This window comes from Anabas testudineus, chromosome 17 (assembly GCF_900324465.2).
Source record: "Anabas testudineus chromosome 17, fAnaTes1.2, whole genome shotgun sequence".
Classification (NCBI taxonomy): domain Eukaryota; kingdom Metazoa; phylum Chordata; class Actinopteri; order Anabantiformes; family Anabantidae; genus Anabas; species Anabas testudineus.
Genome location: NC_046626.1, coordinates 5437805 through 5463134, shown reverse-complemented (window position 1 = coordinate 5463134; position 25330 = coordinate 5437805). Strand labels below are relative to the sequence as shown.

Here is a 25330-nt window from a genome sequence, read left to right as displayed (position 1 = left end):
GTACGGGTCCATTTTTTTCTGTCACCTGATTTGAGCTATCTTTGTATTGAAGAAAAAAAAAACAATTCACTGTTGTATAATTGCTGTGTCTTTATTGCCTCAAACAGCTATAACAGCAATAAAAGCAGTACTCTGTTACAGTAAGTGTACAATTTTCACCATGTGATCAGTAACGTATTTGAAAATCAAAACGTGCAAGAACTACTCAACATTTACAGAGATTGTTTTTAATCACCCACTGAGAAGAGACTAAATGAGATGCATGGCTAAGATTTGATGTGAACGACAACGTACGCATTTCTCTATTTTATCCAGTCAGAAGATCCGGGAGTAAGTAAAACAATTGGAATCTGATTATCAACTTCCTCAACACAAAAATTGACAAATGGAAAGATCCTGTCTGTAAACCTTTGACCTGCAAACGAGTACATATGAGCTCTGGCACCAGCATCATAAAATGAAATCTGTCCGTTTTTGTAGTCCAGCAGAATGCCCAGTCTCAGAGGTGGCGTCTGAACTTGGATAACAGTGGGTTTCCTATCAATAGCTCGGAATTGGCCTTGTTTATTCAGGAGTATGGTCCAGTAACCTATACCTGGACTGTACAGTATGGTTCCCTTCCTTGGAGCAGACTCGCTGGCCATGCCAACGTGGTAACAAAGCTTCCCAGCTACAGACACCTCCCAATACTGTCTCCCACTTAAGAATCCAGTTGAGCCCATAACAGCCAGGTCGACATCAAACCGGCGTGGGTTGTCTGGCACCTGTTGTATTTCAGCAGTAGTGGACATCTCAGTGTTGTCCGCAGAGAGAACTATTCTTGGGTGTGCTGTGTTTGGATCGAAAGTTATCTTCCCTGTAAACGAAGAAAAATAGTGAACTGGGTGTTAATGTCTATGGCTTGATGTCCTTAGAAGGAAGAGTAGAACTAAGTATTCTTAATGTGCTGTGGAAAGTAACTCTTATATGTGACTCACTGGTATGGATCGTCTTATCTTCCTTATCAGTTAGACTGGTTTGAAGGTCTGAGGAAAGAATACAAACAAATACGTCATTTTATTAGTGGGTTTTTTTCATATCACTGTATTTTTTTATTTATTGTTGACCATATCACCTCGCACTCTTTCCTCAAGTTCGCTCTTTTCATTTTGAAGATCTAGCATTGAAACACAAAAGACAGCAGGATTTCTACATTTATTCAAGAAACAAAAGAGCAGCTAGTGCCTTTTCTCGTTATGTGATACGGAATTTATCCACGTACTGTTGTAGTCGTCCTGCAGTTTGTTATAATCCGTGGTTCGGCCGTCTAACTCCTGCTGCAGCTGGGTCAGTATGGTGTCCTTCTCAAACATCTGTTTCTGTAGGTTGTCACTAAAGGCCTCTGCCAGCTGAAATTGTTTCTCTAAGTCTGTTTAATAAAACGTAGATACAAAAATGCTATAAATCTTAAGGGTACAGGATCCCACCACTACATTTGTTGCCTTTTAGCTCTCCTTTGGTGTCCACAAATTGAATGGACTTGTTCTATGTCGAAGTAGAGAGTTGAACTTACTGTTGTATTCTTTTTGCAGTCGGTTAGTTATTTTGGCCTGTTCTTCAGACTCTTCCTGCAGCTGTCTGAACGCAGCGTCCTTGTCTTGCAGCTGCTGCTGCAGGCGATCCACCTCCTCCTGGCTCTGTTGAAGTTGCATTTGTACATCTGTTTGATGAAATATTCAGTTCAGATTAGTTCAAGACTCACAACTTCACCAAATGACTCAGTTTCAAGGAGAAGTACACAGCCTGCACAGAAAGATCTTAAGGTCATGTAGAGGATCTGACCTTGACAGTCGGCGTTTTCATTGCAGGACATCTTCAGCTCGCTCACTTCTTGCTTTAGATCTGAGAGAGGCAGGAAGTTGAAACAGAGCCACATATCAACATACGAAGAGCCAAAACGTTTTAAAGCAGCAGCTCAATATTTCAGGAAAACAAAAAGAAAAAGCTCATTCTTATGTCCGAGGTAAATATGATGACGCAGCTGCTTAGCATGGCATAGCATGAAGACTGGAACGAGTGGAACACAGCTAACCTGGCTCTATTTAAGGCAACTGCCAACCCACCAGCCAACAACTCTAAAGCTGATTTATTAAAATGTCATATTTTATTTGTTTAGGTGCAACATAAATGTGACATGTTTGATATGTTGTAGTTTCACAAGATTCTTAGTGATGAGCATGTTTCCTACAATGTCAAAGTATTTCTTTACAGAATGTACAGTGCTCACCTGTATTTGTCCTTTCAAGATTTTTAATCTCTCTTTGTTGTGTTTCAACTTTTTCTTCCAGTTCTGAGAGAGAACAAAAAAGGAGAGTTGCAAGAAACATGAAAAATACGTAAGATTTAGTTGTTACACATTGGTCTTAGTACTATTTACAACTCACAACAGTAGGAAAGCAACATATTGACAAACCTTGGATCATTCTTTCAGCATTTCTGGGCGCCTTTTTCTCAGCTTTTTTCAGCTGTGACCTCAGATCAACGATCTCCATTACTAGCAGAGACACGGACATAACTTTATTCTGTGCTCAAGAGAAACAACACAGAACACGGCCAAATGACAAATGTTCATACTCAAGTTAAAATTCTTTGCATCTGCTTCACTGAGCCGAAGTTCGCTGTCTTGCAGTTGCCTCTTTGTCAAATTCACTCTTCTCTGAAGCTCTAAAAAATGATCAAGTAAAGAATTATGAAGGCAAAACTTGGGTATGGATTACTTTAAGGCCTATTATCTTTACCTGCAAGGTTCTCAGCATTTGTTTCTTGGATGTATGAGATTTCATCCTCCAGTGGTTTGATTTTCTGGTGAAGATCCATAATTTGAGATGCTAAAAAAAAAAAAAGACTTAGTATATTTAACCTAATTAACAGTTTTACTTCCAGTTCAATTTGCTTTCTCATCAGAACTGAACAGAACACTTACACAGATTAGTGATCCTTGTATCACTTGATTCCAGCAACAGTGTCTTTTCCCTGATCTGATTTCTGATGTGATCCAGTTCATTCTGCAGCTCTTTAAGAATTTCAGAACAGATGTTTAATTTCCTCAAAATGTATGAGAAGGTCTTCGGAATATATCTGACGGTAGCCTACTGCTTCTTACCTGCAATTTTATCAAAATAAGCCTTTGTCTGACGCTCTTCTTGCTTCTTCAGTCTAGCTATTTCATCTTGTTGAGCCAAGACTTGAAACGCTAACAGGAGACAGGTTCGGGTTATAGTCACATGGTTAAAAGGCTGCAGTCAATGACAATCACAGAACTCGTACATTTTAGTGCTATTTTAATAACTCACTGAATTTGGTATGTTCATTTTCTTCATCTCGAATTCCCTCAATCAAATTATTCAATCGGTCTTCTAATGCTGCAGACAAGATATAGAAAACCATTATTTTATCTTAGTTCAGGTTACACAATGTTATTAATCTGAACCGCTTGGTGTACACAGTCAACATACATCTCTGTCACTAGTCACTCTCTCACCTCTAATCTTGGCGTAATCTGTGTCGTTTGCTGCCACATTCACAAATTTCTCGATCTCAGAATGTATTGTAATAATTTGTAGAACTGAAAGAAGAGTTCAATGTTGATAATTCTATTGTAGGACGTATTTCCCTTATACACAGTATCATTCACTACAGGATCATTCAGAATGTGATTGTTTTTAAGTAGCAATAATGAGAAAATGCATATTCTACTCACGCCTTTGTGCTTGAGGACTTCTTGTTTTCAGCTGCTCTGTTTTTTTGGCCAGCTCTTTACTTTTGTCATCTATTGTTTTTTGAAGCTCTACAGAGCAGAATAAAAGTGTTTTAATCTGTATCTGTTGTACACTGTCGGTAGCATCATTTGTACCCCCTCATGCATGCAACTGAGTTGACAATAAACACACTGACCTTTTATTGTGGTTGCTGATTCAGTGTTTTGTAGTTGTCTCTTTGACTCCTCCAGTTGCAATGTTAATGTAGAAATTTGAAGAGCTGAGATTTAAAATAAAATGTTTGTTTTTTTTACACCTTTAAATTCTTTGTCTCCCTCTCCTTCTTGCTCTCTGAATCTGAACTACAACAATCTTAAATGGAGAAACAACTAAGTATAACCACAAGCAAAAAGGAAAATGTGAGGCATGTCTAAAAAATCCAATAGACCTTACTATTTCCATATATTATATTACTTCACAAAGAAATGTTTTCTCACTATGTAAAATACAACGCAGGGAAAATTCTATGTGCTAATATTCGTACTGAACATTGCACAGATTAAGCAAATCAGTAACACAGCTCCACCACTCACCAAGTGAAGTAACAGTGTCAGATTTAGACAACAGCTCATTCATTTTGCCATCCAGTTCATTCTGCAGCTCTGCAAGGGAACATTTACAACAACTGTTAATCCCACATACAGAACACAATATAAGGATAACAGCAGATTTTCTTTGGATAAAACTAAAACAACAGAATACCTCAAATAGGGAATTTCATTACATTTACATTACATTTAGTTATTTAGCAGATGCTTTTATCCAATGTGACTTGCAAGTGAGGAACAAGGAAGTGAGGAATTTGATTTTCAAGACGCTAGTTCTTTTATGCAAATCCCCCTAAATTAATATCTGTTTAGCAGATAAAACCCTAGACAGGGTTGCCCTGTCTCCCATTTATATTTTACTTTACCTTTTGAGTCATAATCACAAGACAATCAATGTCCATGACACGCGATATCACTTTACACAGGCAATACTGTCATTTACATACAAACATACTCCAAACCGACAATTCCTTGAAAAAACTGACAGATTTGGAAAGGGCAATAAATTACTGCAGCAATCTATAATTCTTAAATATTTTTGTGTGGCATTAAAAAAGACACACAACCTTCAAGTTCAACCTTCTAAAGTAAATTTTCTGAAAGGGTTGATTTGCGAAAAGGGTTTTGTAGCAATAATTTAGTTTATCATTTAGAGCTTGAGCTGACTGAGCTGCTCTAGCAGCTATCACACCACAATGGTCTAGAAAATTCACTGCGGTTCACAGTATTGTCTCTGTATCTAAAAAAAACAGCCAATTTTTAAAAAGCACAGAAATTAGTGACAAAACATTACATAGACAAAACTATTTAATATTATTCAGACTGCTGGCCAGTAGAGACATTATGTCTACACTCACCTTTAAGTTTCTGCTCAAAACTGGAACACTGTGCCTCTGTCTGGTTCAGCTTATCCTGCAGATCTTGTACAAAAAACATTTCACGTTTGTTATTTTTTGTTGCACACATACGTACACATGGTAGGACTCAACTGACCTTTGATCTTAGCCTGATCTTGAAGTTGCTCCTCTACTTTCATCTTCAGTTGTTCCCTGAGATCTAGAAAAAAAAAATACAGTGTGCTTCAGCTCAGAAAAAGTTCCTGCTAATACTCATATTCAATCACATCAAAGTGAAACAAGACACTCACTAATAACTGTAGCAGACGTTGTTTGGCCCTCATTTTCCTTTTCTGCTCGTAGGTTTCTGAGTTGGTTGGTCAGATCAGTTATTCTCAGAACTGACAGCCATAGAAAAATAGACACAGGAAACTTTAGACATGTAACAATACTTCCTCCATCATGAAAATACATTATTACAACACACCACGTTCCCTCTTTACTTACTCAGTTTGGCATTTGTTTGATTCTTCTCACTCAGGTCATCGATATATTTCTGCAGCTGGTTCTTCGTGGTCGTAAGATCATTTGTGAGCTCTGAGACAAATTTTTGTTTAAAAAATATTTAATTTTTCCATGCATATTATCAGCGTACAGCAATGGCAGTATTACAGACAACCTTGGAATCCGCCAATGAATTATTTACTGGGTAAAATTGTAAAATTGTGTTGGTCATACTCACGAGCTACATCATTTGTTTTCATCACCCTGAGGTTTGATACCAGTCTCTGCAGCTGCTCCACCTGACTCTGCAGGGTGATGATTTTCAGGACTAGATCAAAGCAGAACAGAAAAGAATAAATATATTACTTGACATATTGTAAAAGGATGCTCAAAAAATGAGCAGGAAAAAAAAGGTCAACTTGTCTGTGAACCTTTCCATTCAAAGTTTACTCACTCAGTTTTACATTTCCTTCTTTTTCATCGTCTATTTTATTGATGAAGCCATCCACTCTATTTTGTAACTCTGGAAAAAAAAAAGTTTTATTGTAAATTGTCGTTTGTGATGCAGTTTGTAATGCTGTGATGAATTGAATGATTGGCATTTATAATAGACTAACCTGCTACCTGGTTTCCTGTTGTTCCATTTTTATCATTTTTTTGCAGGTCCCGTAAATCAGTCTGCAGTTGAATGATTGTTAAAACTGAAACAAAACAAGCAGTGGCATTAACTGAACTCACTGCACTCATCATATCTCGTCTTTCCCGCTGCAACACACCGACAAAACCACCAGCTTGCACATTGAAACATTATTGTATGGTTTAAAGTCGGACAAAATTGATGCATTTTGTTTACATCTCTGCACTGGCCTTCAGTGGTTGGCCGAAATATCATCAAAGCTCTGACACTCACTTACAGAGTCACCTCAGCTCAGTGGTCTCACAACAGGGGAACAAACACCTAACTCTGCTCAACAGTCTATGCACTTTCACACTGAAAGGCGGGCTAATTCTACAAACATTCATTTTAGGTCTATTATAATTTTTAGTAACTAGCAAACTAACGGTTTTGACCCCTGTATTAATAAATCAAAGTGAATTAATATTTACATGTGGGTTGGGTTGTTTTCATGAAGACTACAATGAAATAGAGATCGACTTGGTTACAAACATCTCTAGAGCTTATAAATTTCAAACTTTCATTTGAACAGTTGCTATAGCAACACAATCAAAACAAGCAATTGATTTCACATATTTGCTTTTTTTCGTGTCATGTCAGTGTCTATGTTTTCATGTAAATGTGTATCATCTTTGTCAAACTCAGCAACAACAACATTTTAGAGGGAGGGAAACCCGACGACAGGTGTGATGTTAGATTCACAAAAATAATCTGCAGATCAACAGCCCCCCAGAAGACCACAGTGTTTAACAGTATGCATACTTGATTCGGAGTCGGGAATCAGTCCCTCAAGCTCTGCAGTCTTGGAATACAATTCATCTTGCTTATCTTCCAGTTGCCTCTGCAGCTCTGTGGGGATGTAAAGAGAAGCAGAGAAAATCAGAGGCAGAAAATTTAATGTGATCCAAAAACCGCAGTGCAAAAATGGTTCCAATACAAGCTACATCTGATTCGTAGTGGGAAGACATCAGACACCGCTCCAGGAATATGCTTCCCCAGACCATCACTGACCCACCACCATAACAGTAATGCTGAACAATGTTACAGGCAGCAAAATGTTCCCCACTTCTTTCCAGACCCTGTCTCATGTGCTTAGAGTGAGCTTGCTCCCAGCTGTAAATAGCGCAGTGCTCAAGTGGGGAACCTTGGTGAACACCAGAGACATTTACACCAGTGGTCTGCTGAAGGTCATTTTGTAGGGCTCTGACAGTGCTCATCCTTTTCCTCCTTGCACAAATGAGCAGATACCAGTCTTATTAATGGGTTAACAACCCTCTGTGGTTCAGCTCTCCTAGAGTAACTGTCTCCTCGAATCTCCATGCTCGTGAGACTGTGCCGGGAAACATAGCAAGATTTCCGACAATGGTACATATTGATGTGCCATCCTCGGGAAGATGGACTGCCTGTGTAACCTCTGTAGGGTCCAGGTATCAGCTCATGCTGCCATTAGCGACACTGACCGTAGCCAAATGCTGAGCTAGCGAGAAAACGTCCAGAAAAGATGCAGAGGGAAAAAATGTCAGTGGCCTCCACCTGTAAAAGCATTTTTGGTTGTTTTTTCTTCAAGTATACCTGTTCTTAATTTCAGGGGTAGTAGCAGAAGTAATTTAGGAGGAAAACAATTTTTTCTGAATGGAAAACTAAATTGTTAATACAGATGCAAAACTGTAGTGTCATTCACTGACTATGTTTACTACTACTCACCTGAAATTTTGTCCTTGTCTTTTGTTGAGGTGATCAGATCCGTCAGAGTCTTCAGTGCATACTGCAGATTCATAATGTTCAGTGCTGACCAGAAAAAAAGAGCAAAAACCATTATTGTACCATAGCAGAGAACACATCACAGGTGAAATAGAAAGATTTTACTCACTGAGTGCTGCTTTGGCGTCTCCACTTTTGAGTTCTGCAATCGTCTGTTCAAACTCTGTCTTTGCCTCTAATAGAAACAGACGCATACAATAACTCAGAAGTGAAACTAAGGCACGTAGCATCGGTCTTGAGCCTTATCCAAATTAGAACTTACGCTCATATCTTTCCTCAGTTCCAGAGCAGTCTTGAGTCTTTAATTGCAATTTTCTCTGAAGCTCTGTTGCACAAAAAAAACATAAAGGCCAGGTTGTCAAGTGTCTTCTATAAACAAAGAATTACTCATGAAAACCCTATTTCAGAAAGAAAGTAACTCACCGTTGACTTCAGTCTGAGCAGAGTCATGTTCCCTTTTTTTGGATTCAAGCAGATCTTTGAGGACTGATTTATAATAATGCAATGTTAGTCAAGAAACTTAAATATTCTTCAATAACTGTATGAGGAGCTGACAACTTACTCTGAATCTGAGCCTGATCACGAGAGTGCTCCAGCTTTCTTACCCTCAGTTCTTCTCTCAGCTCTAGAAAAAGTCAGTTTTTCTTAAAGTCATCAGAGAACTAAATGTTATTCACTAAATCAGCGGTTATAAAACCTCATGAAAATCAGATCCTTACGAGTAATTATTGAAGAAGATGTCGTGGTAACATTACGACGATCTTCTTCCAGTCTTCTGAGTTGGTTGTGCAGATTGGTGATTGTGAGAACTGAGAATCAAAGGAAGTGTATTTTAAAGATAAACATTTTTCACTCAGGTATTAATTATTAATAGATGAAAACAGAGTACCCACACATTACTTACTCAGCCTGGCACTTGTCTGATTACTCTCGCTGAGCTTGTTGATATATTCCTGCAGTTCTTTCCTCTTAGTTGTAAGATCATTTCTGAGCTCTGAGACAAATCATAAAGTGTTACTGTGTCAAACATCTAAACACAACCTGACTCCATCTGCTTAATGTTGGACTCTATAGGTAAGTGCACTGAGCTTTAAAACCTTTAATTAGTGCATATGTCGTAGAGATGGGGATCCATTTTTGAACTATTACTGATACTTGATACTTACGGGTTACCTGACCAATGTGTAACTTGTCGAGGTCCGACAACTGTTTCCGCAGCTGCTCCACAAGACTCTGCAGTGTCAGGATTTTCAGCACTGAAGGAAAACACAACACAGGGTGAATATATATATATATATATATATATATATATATATATATATATATATATATTACTCAAAAACCTAAATAATAAGACTGCAAAAACACTTATTCCCGACTTACTCAGTTTTGTGTTTTCATCTCGATTGTCTATTTCACTGATGAGACCATCCACTTTGTTTTGCAACTCTGGAACAGAACGTAAATACCATCTCTCAAATATACATTTTCAGTTGTCATTTCTGACTTCCACCACTAGCTGGTATTTAAAATGTAACAATTAGCTAACCTCTTAAACGGTTGCCTGTGGTCCCATTGATAGCTGTTTTCTCATGGTCCTTTATATCATCCTGTAGCTGAATGATTCTCAAAACTGAAATATAGAAACCTTATATAAATGGTTTATATAGTCCTGTTAATCCAGTTTCTCAATGTTCCTTATTATTTCATCTTTCTGTACAAGACTTGGAGACACTGTCAGTATCACTGGTCCTATGCTGTAGCTGTTTTCTCCATCTATCTACTGACTAATCTCTATTGTTTTCACACTCACAGTATTTCTTTGTGGACTCTGTCGATGTATGTCATTTGTAACAAATTGAGATAAAGGCAAAATGAGTTAATCTTAAAAAATAAAGACTTTAGGAATGACTTGGATTGTCACAAGGGCTCAAATAAAGGAGCTGACTTGTTATGTGGTTGTCAATCAGTCTCTCAATGTCTGCAGTCTTGGAGTTCAGTTCTTGTTGTTTCTCCTCCAGTTGCCTCTGCAGCTCTGTCGTGAGACAAAGAGAAGCAGAGGTCACGGATAGACTCACATTAAAGAATACACATTTCCTAATACAAAACTAAATGGTTTCCATGTACAACACCACAATATGCAATACCATGGGCAATACTTTCAAACTTACCATAATATTTATTATTTTAGTTTTTATTCTTAAACTAGGTGTTTTTGACTATAACTCTTTACTCGACTCCCAGACAGCCCTGCACAATAATTCCTATAGGCCTGGACTGTCTGTTTATGCATAAATAGCAAATACAAATCATGATGTATTCACATAACTGTAGTGTCACATGTTCTTGACATATTGTTATATTACTACTTACCCGAGATCCTCTCTGGATTCTCTGTTGTGACGATCAGCTCCTTTAGTGCCCTAATCTCATCATTCAGGTTTATCGCAGTCAGAACTGACCCAGAAAAAAAAAAACAGAACAAAGATCACTACTTGCAATTTGGGAACAAATATTTGTTTTCAGTACTGAAGAGAAACTAAGCATGAGAAACCACTCTCACTGAGGGCTGCTTTGGAGTCCCTTGTACTGTTGAGCTCTGCGATCTTCAGTTCAAATTCAGTCTTTGCTTCTGATAGAAACAGACACGTGAGATAAGTGAGTCTAATTTAAACATGAATAATCAAAGCCTTTAGGGGAATCAGACTCCTATCTTACGGTCATATCTCTCCTCAGGTCCAGAACATTGTTCAGTCTTTGATAGCAGTTTCCTCTGTAGTTCTGTCATTTGATACAAGACGTCAGGTGACCAAAGATATTGTTGAAATTGTTGAATGAAACTTTAAAAAAATCTTACTTAGATGATTAGACGAAAATAAACAGGACTCACCCTTTATTTCAGCCTGAGCTTTAGCGTAGTCCCTTTCTTTGACTTGAAGCAGAGCCAGTAGGGCTGATTAGAACCAAAGTAAGGGACATAAGTCAAAACTGTTCCAAAAATAGTAATTTTGTCACCATGGTTACACCATATATTAAGATTGAGCCAGAGATATAATTTTAAGTTACTGTTACGATAATGTTTATGCTGAGCCTTGGAGAATAAATGCTATCCACTTTAATCCATCAATAGAATTAGCAGGAAATGACCCACTCGTGGGATTAGTTGATGTTGTCTCCTCCGTCTGCGCCTCTCTCAACTCTTTCATTGTGCTGATGATTTTTATGACTGGTCAAAGCAAAGGAATAAAAAACAACACTTTAATGTTTAGACTTTAACTGCTGGAGGTTATATTTCTTTTTTTCCAGTGTGAATATGTGATCATTTTGAATTAAGCTTCAGTCCACCTCTTTTTCACACTTGTACGTACTCAGTTGTGCCTGAGCGTAATCGGTTTCCTCTAGCTGTTTCTGTAGGCGTTCCTGCTGTTTTTTCTCCGACTGCCAAGTAACTCTTAGCTCTAAAGTGAAAGAAAAGACTGATGTTAAAATAACTACAAGATCTGATTATACTTTGATAATCTCACATGTATCTCCACCCTAGAAATCAAATTTCAAAGCTGTGGGTTATTCACCTTTAACTTGGGAGTCTGACATCTTTTTGGTATTTGCTATTAACTGTCTCAAATGTTCCACCTCGCCCTGAATTTGCAGAATGGCCTCAGCTGGAGAACAATGAAAGAGGATCTCAAATTAAAGCTACAGTAAACACAAGAACACAAGAAGAAGAAAAACAAGCATTTCGTTGAGTTTAACCCTTACTAAGTTTCTGATCGTTTTCATTACGATTCAGCTGTAAAATCTTCTGTTTCAGGAGATCTGTCTTTTGTCTCCACTGCCTCTGATAATCTGAGAAAGAAACAAGAATAAAGGCTTTGTGCAGCTCTGCTATGTGTACTGTATGTCACATGTGAAAAAAGATCTACAAAACACTTACATCTCATATATAAGAACATATACAAAAGACAACTCACCAGCGGCATCAGTTTTGGATTTTTCAATATAGACAGCAATGAGCCTCTCTATTGCTGCAATTTTACTGTGCACAGAAATCAGCTCCAGCACTGGAGAACCAATGGAGAGTGTGCGTCAGGAAATTTTCGATGATGTAAGCTATAAAGGAAATGTTTAGAAATGTGGAGATGCACTTACTATCTGTGCTGGCATCACCAGTGCCTCTCAGCTCACTGATCTTCTTGTTCAGTTGTTCTTGTAGATCTGATGAAGCCAATGCGATTAAGCAGGGAAACAAATTTAAATACAGAAAATGCTGAATAAGTAAAATGGTAAAATAAAATAACCTGTTAAACTGAAAAATGATATAGTTTAATCATGCAAAAAAACTCTTGCATTCTCTACCTAGAATTCTCTTGTCCGGCTGAAGACTACTTCCTCCTTTTCTTGACTCTTCATGTTCTAAAGCCCATATCTCCTTTTGCAGTGTGATGATGTCAAAAACTGAACACACAAACAACATTTTACGTCATTTTACGATCACGTACAGAGCATACAAACATGTACAGAGCAGGATCAGTAACTTCTTCTTGTAAATTTTAAAAAAGGCCCTTACTGAGTATAGAGTTTGTGTTGCTTCTTTCAACTAGCTGCTTCTTAGCGTTCAGTTCATTTATATTCTCTTGCAGCTCCGTCTGTAGCACTGCACAACACAAGTTTAGATATGAGACATTTAAATTTACAGACATATCGCCGAGGTTTAAAAATCCATTCAGACAAAAGCTCCCACAAGGATTAACTTTGGAAATATCAAGTAGCTGTAGCCAAGTTCAAATATTTCAAGTTTAAAAGAATATTGACATTTATTGTTTTGTCAGTAATGGAAGACACAATGTTACTGTAACACAGTAAATCCAAACTCACATCTACTTGCAGCGGTACTTTCAGTAGAATTAACAGCAGCAAGTCTGATCTTATTCTGCAATGTGTTGACTTCGTTGGTAAGTTGAATGATTTTCAGAACTAGAAAAAACAACAGGTTTGCATTACCATTTGATAAGAAAACTACTCAAAATGTGTAATAATAATAATAAACAAATTATTTTGTGTTTTTCAGTTAGGTAAACTTACTCTGAAATGCATCACTATCGAAGGTCTCCAGTAGCTGTTTTATTCTATTTTGCAGCTCAGTGTGATAACCTGCCAAGGAATTAAAGATATTAATTATAAGATTATTATGATGATTATATTTTACATATGTATTTTCTTACGTGTATGTGCATGCCTTATTTAGGGTGGGGTTTACTATTTAACACTTACAGCCACTAACAGCAGGGGCTGTCGAACTGCATGTCGCAAGCTGCACTTCCAGAAGTCTGACTTTGCTCTTTAACCCAAAAGATTCCTCGTCTGTTAGAACGAGTACAACGTGTGTTACAGAAGAAGTTGAGCTCACTAGTCCTAAATAGTCCCATAGCTCAGGACCTAAAAGAATGACACTCACCTAGTTGTCTGTTTTTGAGAGTTGTCTCCTGAAGCTGTTTGCTGAGCAACGTCAACTGTTCCTTCAAACCTGGTAAGGCATGATAGCAATGATAAGTCAGAAAAAATTAAAGAGTACAATGTACAATGGCCCGCTGCATTTATATAATAACTATTGATGTATTTGTATCATCTCACTGCATAGATGCCAAACCAATAAACATTGGCTTTACCAATAGATTGGCAAGCACATATTGCTAGGTGCTACTCACCTGTACAGGTTTTGATAATTATTGACTGTAAGAAAACAAAATATACTGAATTACTTGAACAATAAAACACACAAAAACTTAAAAAGCCTTTAAAAAGTTTTCTTTACATACCGTTATATTTATATTGTTGGGATCAATTCCATCTGGTAGGGTTATCTGAGGTAAAAAAGGTAGTAAACAGCATATTTAACTATTACTTTTTAAATAGTAATTTCTATACGTCTGTCTGTGTTTATCTTATTTAATACTTTTATATTGCAGTTGTGGGGACTCACTGGGATGTGGGAAAGTATGTCCTTCAAATGTGCGCTTCCTTCATGACTGACTGAAGTATGGACATCTTGGGGAACTGAGGAAAACAAGGAGAAAGCACGGTTAAAAAACAATTAAATGTAATGGCATTAAATCAACTACAATATATGAAATAATGTAGTTTACCATGTCTACTGTCAGGCAGTTGAAAGACACACGAGAGAAGCAGCAGAATCCAAATGAAGCAAGAACCTCCAGCCATTGCGCCAACCTCTGTCACAGAACCGTCTTCTTTATAAACGCTTTTTATACACCACTGAACCACAGCGATCAATGTCTGGGGTTGGGATTATTTCCCAAAAAAGGAGAGATAACAGTGATCTTCCGGATCCGTTTCCCAGTATATGCACTAAAACAGTGGAATTATACAATGTTTGAGAAAACGTAGGACTGACACAGTTCTGTTCAGATGATTTTGTTTATCTTCAGCAAACACTGTGGTAAGATTTAGTTAATTTAAGGTCAAAGTACAAGTTGACCAGTTTTTACAGGCAAAAGACAAGCAAACAGTATTTACAATCTTTGCAAATGCCACAGTTGCACACTGTAATAGAGTTGTTTCAACAATTAAAAATACATGTATGCTATCACAAGATAGCATTTGCTACTTTTGGCTTGAAAATGTAGTCTGCCTATGTTTATTTTCTTTGCATGCTTCCAGTAAAATGCACAAGTTGATAATGAGTTAGTAACAGTTTTCTATCCATGGGATGCCAGTAACCAATACTCAAACATTAGGTGATAAAGGTCCCCCCACTAACTCTGAATACCAAATCATTATTCTGAATAAGGACAAATCAATGAACTGTGTGACTAAACTGAACCTCCACACACACACACACACACACACACACTCACACACACACACACAGTATTCTCTGTTGTCTGCAACATTCCTGTAAAGGTTATTTGTTCACAATGATTGAGTAAGTCTCTCTATCCAGGACGCTTTTTGTGTGACGCCACTTGTGTAAAAACTAGAAAACTAGACTAAACTAGAAAAAAAAAAATCTGGTCAACTCAATTGATGGAAATATACAGTGGGTACGGAAAGTATAAAGAAAAGAAAAACTGAAATATCACATTGTCATAAGTATTCAGACCCTTTGCTGTAACACTCGTATATTTAACTCAGGTGCTGTCCATTTCTTCTGATCATCCGTGAGATGGTCCTACACCTTCATTTGAGTCCAGCTGTGTTTGATTATACTGATTGGACTTGATTAGGAAAGCGACACACCTCTCTATAAAAGACCTTACAGCTCACAGTGCATGTCAGAGCAAATGAGAATCATGAGGTTAAAGGCACTGCCTGAAGAGCTCAGAGACAGAATTGTGGCAAGGCACATATCTGGCTAAGGTTACAAAAAACATATCTTCTGCACTTAAGGTTCCTAAGAGCACATTGGCCTCCATAATCCTTAAATGGAAGACATTTGAGACGACCAGAGCCCTTCCTAGAGCTGGCCAAACCCAAAGATCACTGTGGCTGTGTTCCAGAGATGCAGTCGGGAGATGGGAGAAAGTTGTAGAAAGTCAACCATCACTGCAGCCCTCCACCAGTCGGGGCTTTATGGCAAAGTGGCCCGACAGAAGCCTCTCCTCAGTGCAAGACACATGAAAGCCCGCATGGAGTTTGCTAAAAAACACCTGAAGGACTCCAAGATGGTGAGAAATAAGATTCTCTCGTCTGATGAGACCAAGATAGAACTTTTTGGCCTTAATTCTAAGCGGTATGTGTGGAGAAAACCAGACACTGTTCACCTGTCTAATACAGTACCAACAGTGAAGCATGGTGGTGGCAGCATCATGCTGTGGGGGTGTTTTTTTTCAGCTGCAGGGAAAGGACGACTGGTTGCAATCGAGGGAAAGATGAATGCGGCCAAGTACAGGGATATACTAGACGAAAACCTTCAGAGTGCAGAGGAGTGGAGAGGATCTGCAAGGAGGAATGGCAGAGGATCCCCAAATCCAGGTGTAAAATACTTGTTGCATCTTTCCTAAAAACACTCATGGCTGTATTAGATCAAAAGGGTGCTCCTACTGAGCAAAGGGTCTGAATACTTATGACCATGTGCTAGTTCAGTTTTCCTTTTTTAGTAAATCTGCAAAAATGTCAACAATTCTGTGTTTTTCTGTCAATATGGGGTGCTGTGTGTACTTTTAATGAGGGAAAAAATGAACTTAAATGATTTTAGCAAATGGCTGTATTATAACAAAGAGTGAAAATTTAAGGGGGTCTGAATATTTCTCTACCCACTGTATATGTTTGGGGATCCAAACCAAAACCACTACTGTCCAGAGGTGTGATACAAGGATAACCCTGGAAGAGCTGTGTTTCAGGATCCCTCTTTATCTAACACTGTTCCAGTAAACTATCTCAACCAGTCACTAAACTAATATATTAATACAAAGTATGCCAAGAGACATTTGCCCTGTTTATCTTGAAACATTTTGCAAAATGGTGCACATTGTGTTTTATGATACTCCAGAAATGTACTAAATACAAATAGGAATCACAGGCTCAGGGCTTTTTTTTTTTTTTTGCCAAACACACAATCACCCAGTCAAAATAGGCCAAAACACTGCATTATTTAGTGATACTACTGCTATTGTTTCTACTTGTAAATGAAGAGGTTTTTATTGGCACGCAAGACATATTTAATTTGTTAAAAGCCAGTGAATAGCCTTAAAATAAACGACACAACCGTCAAAGTATTCCCCTGAGCTATTGCATATTTATAAGCACCATTACCACTAATTTCCATTAGTAGCCTCACATTAATAGGGTCCCCTTTAGCAAGATTACAGCGCCATCGTGTGCATTGTTAAGGGCTAAATCCAAATCAAAGTCCCCCTCTGACACTCATCATGACTTTGCCTTGTTGTGTCAACTGTTATCAATGAAACCACAACTGCCTCCAGCTGATTAAAATCAGAGTATTAGCCAACAAGCCAACAGCATAACAGCGCATGCGTCACACACGGGAGCTAACAAAAGTCAAAAGCTCACTGCGTCATCGGAGGTTTATCATCATACCGTTTAATCACAGTAAAACCTGAATATCCTGTATGTGCGAGTGGTGTTTAGATTTTCTGGTCTGGTTAAAACAAAAAGAGGAATTACGGGTTTTATTTAAGTGTTTTTTTTTTTGTTTTTTTTTACCGTGGGCACACTCCGTCTCGCGTGTTCTCGCGATATTGTCGTGATACGGAGCCTTGATCGCGTCGTATTTGACACATTGTTTGTCGCAGCCTGCGGCGTTTACAACATAACAGCAGCAACAACCCAGCACTGACATTATCATAGATCTGTTTCCTTGTCGGTATCTTCCGTGGAACTGTTACTGGGACCTGACAAACCAAATCCAACGCTTTCTGTTTAAATAAGGTAAAATTACTGGTCTTACATAAAGTTTGAACATTTTTTCACAACTTTTAGGCTTTGAACCCGTTGTGTTAATTAACAACAGAAGCTTGATTTCGAGTAAACAAGTTGTGAGTTTCTCGGGAAAGAAAACGTTAAGTAACAAAAACATCACATTAAAGTGTGTTTTTATTTCGAATACGAGCTACTAACAGAGTGTGTTTTGTCAGTACGTCCCTAAAGGTCATTGGTAAACTGTCACTGTTAATAGATTAATATGCTATTTTATAGTGGGAATACAGTTTGACAATTGTGTGGCAGTTTACATTGTGTTTCATGCTATGTTAATAATTGTTAAACGTATCAGTGATAAACCACTGATCAGTGATGTCGTCCTTAAAACATCAGGGTCAAATGTCAGCTGCTCAGGCGTAGTGCTGACTAACAGTGAGTGGACCTGATGTAGTAAGGCAGGGGCCGAGTTCAAGTGAACTATGGACTGTGGGTGGTGACAGCGCAGTTTCACTAATGCAACCAAGTTTCAACTTTTATTTTTAGTTTATCACCCGGTTGATCTCTTTTCATCTTGTGTACTCAACATTTGACATGTTGATGATTCCCAGTCATCCAGATGAAGTTACCTGGAAGGCGAATCACGACAACTGGACTTGTTATCAAAGTAGTTTTTAAAGGGTGGAGTCTGAGAAAAGTTGGTTAAATACCTGAGTTATACTCCAGAGTGGTGCCAGGTAGGTGAGAGGCCAGTCCAGTTGTCATGTTGTGTTTATGCTTACTGTTTATTGTAAGTGGTGTGTTTTCCTCCCCACAGAGAAGATGGCCCTATCTGGCTGGGTGTGTGTGGTAACAGGTGCCTCCAGAGGTATTGGGAGGGGAATAGCTCTCCAGCTGTCTGAGGCAGGAGCTACCGTCTACATCACAGGGCGCCAGGAGAGGACTCTGAAACATACTGCTGCAGAGGTAAAAAAATCTGAGTGGGCATTTTCTTTAACATGGCTCAGTCAGACAGATGTTAGGTTGAGATGGAAAACCTATCTCTTGCTAAAAATGCCATCTATTTGCATTTTAATAGGATCAGATCCCAAAACTCTGAATTTTCTCCTTCCACTGAATGTCTGGTGAATTACACTCTCTGTGCTTTAAATACAGGGGACTAATTTTGCTTTGTAGAAGTAGGGTTTCAGTCAGAATGTGTTGATATTCTTTACAGCCGTTACTTTTGTTCTCAATGCAGGTGAAGGAGAGAGGTGGGAACTGTGTGCCAGTTGTCTGCGATTCTACAAAAGATGAAGATATTGAACAGTTGTTTGAACGGCTCAAACGTGAACAGAATGGCAGGCTGGACATCCTGGTTAACAATGCTTATGCTGGAGTACAGGTTCATACTGCACGGACATGAAACACTTCTTGGTCTATGGCAAAATTAAAATAGTAAATTCAGTTGTGGACACACTCATTGTGAAACAATTAAACAACTGAAAAGAAGAACAACTACAAAGTGCTCGCTGAATGATTGTGATGTGTTTTTGCAGGAGATCTTTGAAAATATGGGGAAGAAGTTCTGGGAAACCGATCCAGTCATTTGGGATTCCATCAATAACACAGGCCTTAGGTGTGTTTTTGTGCTCAGTAAAGTCTGAAATATGAGTCAGCATATTACATCATGTGTATTGACAGTTGTCTAGACATCAGCTGTGACTAACTTGCTTTTCTCTGTATTAGCTTTGTGTTTAGTGGTCATAGCTTTTACAGAATATAGAATATTTTAGATTCACTGTAAATTCAAGCAAAATGATTTCGCTTTTTATAACAAGTATCTAACCTAAACAGGTTGACTGAAATCTTGTTTTATTTTTTTTAAATTATATTTCTTTAAGGGGCCACTATTTTTTCTCCGTTTACGCGTCTCGGTTGATGGTGGCTCAAGGCCGAGGTTTGATAGTCACCATTTCATCTATGGGAGGGCTGCGGTACCTCTTCAATGTGCCATACGGTGTTGGTAAAGCTGCTGTAAGTTCTTTACTCTACTAGATTTAGAGTCAGTTTGTATGTGTTTGAACAGTGATAACATTTCCATAATTGTAGCTTTCAAGAAAGATTCCATAAGATTGAATTTGAAATGAAACCCTCAAGATGAGTCTTAATTGTAAACTGTCAGCTGTAACGGTATGGTCAAAATTACTTGAACACCTCCTCATAGAATTGTTTCTTGTTGGGGGGTGGGGTTTTATGAATACATTTCTGTTCACAGACCCCCTTCACGGATGGAAATGTATTTGTTTTTGCTACACATAAGAGTTTAAGATCATAAGCTATGAGATGAGTTCACAATTTCAGCTTTTATTTGATGTGCCTGTTAAACAACAGAAAAGATTGCACTTTATTTCAGATGACCCAAATATTTGTCTAAATTTATGGAAGATTGTTTTAAAGTAAACTACAAATTTGGATGTTGCTGCACTAACTCCATCACACCTGTGACTCATTGACATCACCAAACTATTGTTTGTTTCTTCTTTTGGCATTTTTGCTGTACACCTCTAAATTCATCCCGCTGCCATCACCAATTATAGCATCAGTAAAAATTAGTGATCCTGTTCCAGAAGCAGCTATGAAAGCCTAATTCATGATTCTACCTTCACCGTGCTTGTTGTTTTTCTTTTAACTGACCTGTTAGGTGGATGTTGCTCAGTACAGCAGTGGTTTCTCTCTTTATCTTTTCTCCCATAGACAGCTCTCTATATTTAATGTTGATTATTCTTTTGACAGTAAATGTCTTCACAGGTATAACCTAACACTAAAAGCAAGTGTAGACATTTAGAGCTATTTATTCTTTGAGAACCAATCTGACTTGACACACCTGGGGAACAAGAAACACCTGTCAGTTACGTTCCAATACTTAACTGTATATTTGGGCATATCTTGTCAATGTAACAAATATTTGTTTTGTGGTTTATTTTCCAGTGTGATAGGCTCGCAGCAGACATGGCTGTTGAACTCCAAAGGCGGGGAGTAGTTTCTGTGAGCTTATGGCCAGGAGCAGTACAGACAGAGCTGGTGTCTCAGTTCATACTGAATAAGGAAACACCAGATGGTGTAGATTCTAAGGTAAACGTTTCTTTAACAGTAAATTCTTATTCATGGTAGGTTCTTTAGTTTATTACTAAATAATTGTTTTTACTTTTACTCAGCTCAGGGATGTATTTGCCAATGGGGAAACCACAGAAGTGAGCGGGAAGTGCATTGTCAGCCTGGCAAAAGGTAGGATTATACTGGAGATGGTTTTCTCTTCACAGACAGATTGTTAAGCTGATTGTAATGCAGGCTGAAATGGCATTAAGTTCTCCAGTTCTGTAGCAGATAACGCTGCATGTATACATGTACTTTTTTTTAAAACAACTAGAAACTTGCATATACATGGCAGAGAAAACTGATTTTTCTACTAGAAATCTACATGGGGCAATCAAGTTTCATCTAATTACCTGCCCCATTTATAGAAACCAGGTTTCCCGTTTACTTGACAGCTAAGAAATCAGCTTACTCGACAAAGCCAAGGGTAACCTGGTTACTAGAGAAAGGTTTTAGAGGAGTATTTGTGCGCCTGTGTGCACATACTATATTTGATGTGTTTGTGCTGTTCATTGTAGCATGGCTTCAGGAACTAAAAGAGTACTTACTGATTCAACTCATCAATTTTGGAACACTTGTTTAGTTTCCAACTAAACTTACTTTACTACTATATGATTTTCTCTCTCTTCTTGAAAGATAAAAAGCTGATGTCGCTGACTGGAAAAGTTCTACTGACTTGTGACCTGGCAAGGCGCTATGGAATACAGGATATTGATGGTACATTTGTATTTGCTCTCTTAGTTTGTTTTTTTTAAGATTTCAAGCTTGATGTTTTAAAAATACCAATATGCACTTACTTTTAATACATTGTTCTTCTTTTTATTTGCAGGGCGGATTGTAGCTGATTACACTTCATTTAAATTCCTCTTAGCCCAGGTCCCATATCTGTCCTGGCTCTCATATGTTGTCCCCTCATTCCTTCGCCTGCCACGCTTTATGCTCACCCTGGCAAATAGCCGTTTCTAAACTCTTCCTGTGTCACTACTAAAGCAGTATTATCATATTTAGTTTCAGCTTACTCAAATTAATCAAATTCTAGCTAAACAAAATTGTTGATAGTGGTTGTGAAACATTTTTGATGGTTAAATTGTGTGTGTTTAAAAAAAACACAATTTACTGAAGTGATGTTGAGGTAATGTTGTTTAAATTACAGTATATACATCCAGTCCTACTTGAGTACTCAATGAATGTGTATGTATAAAGCTTAATGTAAACATGGCAAATATGTAGAATCAGTTAGCTTTTCTTTGTCTTTTAACATTTACACTAATATCAGTTGTGCATGAAGCCACGTAATGTGAAAATGGAAATTGTAATATTGTCAACATTTGCACCAATTTTTGAAGTTTTTTTATATCAAATGTTTCTACACATAACACTGCTATTGTAAATGACTGACCAAACAACAGTTGGCTTAATAAAGGAATGTTACTTTAATAAGAAAAAGAGTGGAATGCTTGCAAAATGATTAATAGTCTGTATTACTCAATTATTTAGCAACTGTGAATTGCAAATGCTTCCTCTTACTTATAACAACTGCTTTATTTTTCAGTAACGGGACATCATGTCAAAGGTTGTATTTAGCAAATAGCTCAAGGACGATTGGTACAATCATAGATCAGTTTACACATATTCTGATCAAATGGTTGATGAGTCAGCATTCATAAATGGTAAACATATACATAACCATGTGATATTATGCAAGTTAGATTGAGAATCCTCACTAGCATCAGAAAGTGTTATTTAATTTAAAGCTTCTATTACACATGCCTTTTATTTCAAATTAGAGTTATGTAAAAAGATTCACAGACATGTTGAAATGTTACATGTCTCTCAATCCAGACATGAACCCCAGATTAAAAGTTTATTCCATACTGCCAAAATTCTATATTTTTTGCACAAAATTATTTGTTTCTCTGTGAATAATACAAATTTAAAGTAATTCAGTCAATTTGCAGATGCAGATATAAGTTAGTTATATGTATACATATTATAATTTTATATTATTATGATCATTCTAATAGACTATCATCAACCTTATATGACTGTAAGGCTTATAATAGACCTTTCTCTTTCCAGTAGAAGGTGATATACTGTATAAACAGGTATATAAAATTAGTTTGTTTGTGTCACTCTTTGCATGTTGCTCCTCGAGCACCTCCTGTGCTCTAAGCCGACAGTGGTCCGCCGGTCACTAAACACTCAACACCAAGTGAGGTAAGGAAAAGACTCGTCCAATAGACAGAAATGACGATGAGAAACCTCCACCAATTTAAGGACTTTGCATTTACAGGAGGAAGTTATCATTTAAAATATGAATTTAGGACTTGTCCTCCCTGATACCGAGACAGAATGGAGAGACTGGGAGTGCACATAGATCACTGTAGTAAAGAAGAAAACATAGTTTCCCCAACAACAAAATTGAGGCCAGTGAAAAAGCTGAGCAGCTAGTAATTTATAACAATAATAATAAGGGTTGGTGAGGAAAAAAGGTAATTAATGTTAAACCCTGCAAGGGACACAAAGAAGAACCTAAAAAAAATGTAAACGGAAATTTAATTTAAATTCACTTTTCAAGCCATTAATATCTACATTAATCAAGCGTCAGAAACAAAAAAAAAAGATTTTGATCTTAAGTTGACAGGCATTCCTTCTCTTATTTTTCTTCTTTACTAATGTTTAGTTGATAGACACCTGCTCATACTGAAAACTTTAACTGATTGTTTCTCATAATAGCCAATAACTGATTTAAGGTTTGCTTAAAATTTGTTTGTTGTTTCTGAACAAGCATCTGGTTGTCAAAGTCAACTTTCTCTGTCTAGTATTATTATATTGTATTTTCCTCCTACCATGTTTAGCACTAGCCATGCCATAAGTTCACAGTAGGGATATAACTTTACTATTATGCAGTCTGACCATTTTTTTTCCTGCATTAATAATTGTTATACAGTGCATCCAGAAAGTATTCACAGTGCTTATTTTTTTTCCATATTTTGTTATGTTACAGCCTTATTCCAAAATTTTAAATTTTTATTCAATTTTTTAAATTTAAAACCTTTACTATTTTATTATTAACAAAAAATATATATATATCACATGTACATAAGTATTCATAGTCTTTGCAATGACACTCAAAATTGAGCTCTGGTACATCCTGTTTCCACTGATCAGCCTTGAGATGTTTCTACAACTTGATTGGATTCCACCTGTAGGACATTCAGTTGATTGTACATGTTTTGGAAAGGCATACACCGGTCTATAGAAGGTCCCACTGTTAACAATGCATGTCAGAGCACAAACCGCGCCATGAAGTCCAAGGAATTGTCTGCAGATCTCTAAGACAGGTTTGTATCAAGGCACAGATCTGGGGAAGGGTACTAAAAAATGTTCTGCAGCATTCAAGGTTCCAATGAGCACAGTGGCCTCCATCTTTTGTAAATTGAAGAAGTTCGGAACCACCAGGACTCTTCCTAGAGCGGGCTACCTGGTTCTAGGAAGCCTCGAGAATAAGAGAGAATGAGAGAGAGTTCCTGCATTTCTTCATTTCTTTGGAAAGAGGAGAAGTTTCCAGAAGAACATCCATTTCTGCAGCACTCCACCAATCTGTATGGTTAAGTGGCCAGACGGAAACCACTCCTCAGTAAAAGTTTGCCAAAATACACCTGAAAGACTCTCAAACAATGAGAAACAAGATTCTCAGATCTGATGAAAAATAGATTGAACCCTTTGGCCTAAATGCCCAGCATCACATCTGGAGGAAACCAGGCACCGCTCAGCACCTGGCCAATAAAATCTCTACAGTGAAACATGGTGGTGGCAGCATCATGCTGTGGAGATGTTTTATAGCAGCAGGAACTGGGAGACTAGTCAGGATCGAGGGAAAGATAAATGCAGCAATGTACAGAGACATACTTGACGAAAACATGTTCTAGATTGCTCTGGACCTCAGACTGGGTCTCCCCAGTTCATCTTTCAACAAGACAACAACCCTAAGCACACAGCCAAGATAACAAAGGAGTGGCTACGGGACAACTCTGTAAATGTCCTTGAGTGGTCCAGCCAGAGACCAGACTTGAACCCGATTAAACATCTCTGGAGAGATCTGAAAATGGCTGTGCACTGACGCTCCTACTCCAACCTGATGGAGCTTGAGAGTCACTACAAAGAAGAATAAGAGTAGGTGTACCAAGCTTGTAGGATCATAGTCTAGGCTATTGGTGCTAAAGGTGCTTCAACAAAGTATTGTGCAAAGACTGTGAATACTTATGTACATGTGATTTGTTTTTTGTTTATTTTTAATACAATTTTAAAGATTTCAAGATTTTTTCTTTTACTTTAAGATTATGAGGTATTTTTTGTAGACTTTTAAAGGAAAAAAATGAATTTAATCCATTTTGGAATAAGGCTGTAACATAACAAAAAGTTGAAAAGGTTACGCACTGTAAATACTTTCTGGATGCACTGTATTTATCATTGATAAAGTCCTGATATAAAACTTACATTATCACTATCAAATTTTAGCTCCTTTTTTTTTTTTTTATTATTACCTTGCTAGCCTATTTTCATCTTGTGTTGAGAAGCCAGTCCAGTTGCCATGGCTTAACGTCCAGATATTTGACATGTTGTGTTTGTGTTTACTGTTTATTGTAGGTGGTGTGTTTTCCTCCCCCAGAGAAG

At 37.6% G+C, this 25330-nt stretch overlaps 2 protein-coding genes across 2 annotated transcripts; one reads left to right on the top strand and one right to left on the bottom strand.

Annotated features, from left to right (window-relative positions):
* Positions 1–75: 75 nt before the first annotated feature.
* si:ch211-14a17.10 (coiled-coil domain-containing protein 18) lies at positions 76–14522 on the bottom strand. The gene is made up of 56 exons (XM_026375139.2): positions 14266–14522; positions 14103–14176; positions 13939–13983; positions 13828–13852; positions 13578–13646; positions 13394–13483; positions 13205–13273; positions 12998–13096; positions 12690–12776; positions 12479–12577; positions 12272–12337; positions 12094–12183; positions 11882–11968; positions 11695–11784; positions 11491–11580; positions 11274–11348; positions 11013–11075; positions 10841–10903; positions 10686–10754; positions 10496–10579; positions 10071–10157; positions 9672–9755; positions 9506–9571; positions 9289–9378; positions 9027–9116; positions 8842–8931; positions 8685–8747; positions 8546–8608; positions 8385–8447; positions 8232–8297; positions 8066–8149; positions 7124–7210; positions 6303–6386; positions 6140–6208; positions 5924–6013; positions 5689–5778; positions 5493–5582; positions 5339–5401; positions 5203–5265; positions 4331–4399; positions 3934–4017; positions 3740–3826; positions 3521–3604; positions 3333–3401; positions 3143–3232; positions 2963–3052; positions 2778–2867; positions 2614–2703; positions 2453–2533; positions 2267–2329; positions 1822–1881; positions 1553–1699; positions 1262–1408; positions 1115–1156; positions 978–1025; positions 76–856 (listed from the first exon to the last, which is right to left on the bottom strand). The coding sequence occupies exons 1-56, from the start codon at positions 14339–14341 to the stop codon at positions 303–305; spliced, it is 4887 nt and encodes a 1628-aa protein (XP_026230924.1). The 5' UTR covers positions 14342–14522; the 3' UTR covers positions 76–302.
* A 2834-nt stretch (positions 14523–17356) lies between these two features.
* On the top strand, positions 17357–21997 carry LOC113172491 (dehydrogenase/reductase SDR family member 1-like). The gene is made up of 9 exons (XM_026375476.2): positions 17357–17530; positions 18336–18484; positions 18759–18902; positions 19057–19136; positions 19402–19534; positions 20489–20632; positions 20716–20785; positions 21290–21370; positions 21483–21997. The coding sequence occupies exons 2-9, from the start codon at positions 18341–18343 to the stop codon at positions 21617–21619; spliced, it is 933 nt and encodes a 310-aa protein (XP_026231261.1). The 5' UTR covers positions 17357–17530; positions 18336–18340; the 3' UTR covers positions 21620–21997.
* Positions 21998–25330: the final 3333 nt, after the last annotated feature.

Excerpts from the sequence above, each read along its gene's own strand:
- si:ch211-14a17.10 (XM_026375139.2), bottom strand. The coding sequence starts at position 14,341 with ATGGCTGGAGGTTCTTGCTTCATTTGGATTCTGCTGCTTCTCTCGTGT. Across the intron at positions 13,484-13,577 it reads TCTCAAAAACAGACAACTAG|ACGAGGAATCTTTTGGGTTA; the intron begins GTGAGTGTCATT and ends TCGTTCTAACAG. Across the intron at positions 10,158-10,495 it reads GAATCCAGAGAGGATCTCGG|AGCTGCAGAGGCAACTGGAG; the intron begins GTAAGTAGTAAT and ends GTCTCACGACAG.
- LOC113172491 (XM_026375476.2), top strand. The coding sequence starts at position 18,341 with ATGGCCCTATCTGGCTGGGTGTGTGTGGTAACAGGTGCCTCCAGAGGT. Across the intron at positions 19,137-19,401 it reads ATCAATAACACAGGCCTTAG|GGGCCACTATTTTTTCTCCG; the intron begins GTGTGTTTTTGT and ends TATTTCTTTAAG. Across the intron at positions 20,633-20,715 it reads CAGATGGTGTAGATTCTAAG|CTCAGGGATGTATTTGCCAA; the intron begins GTAAACGTTTCT and ends ACTTTTACTCAG.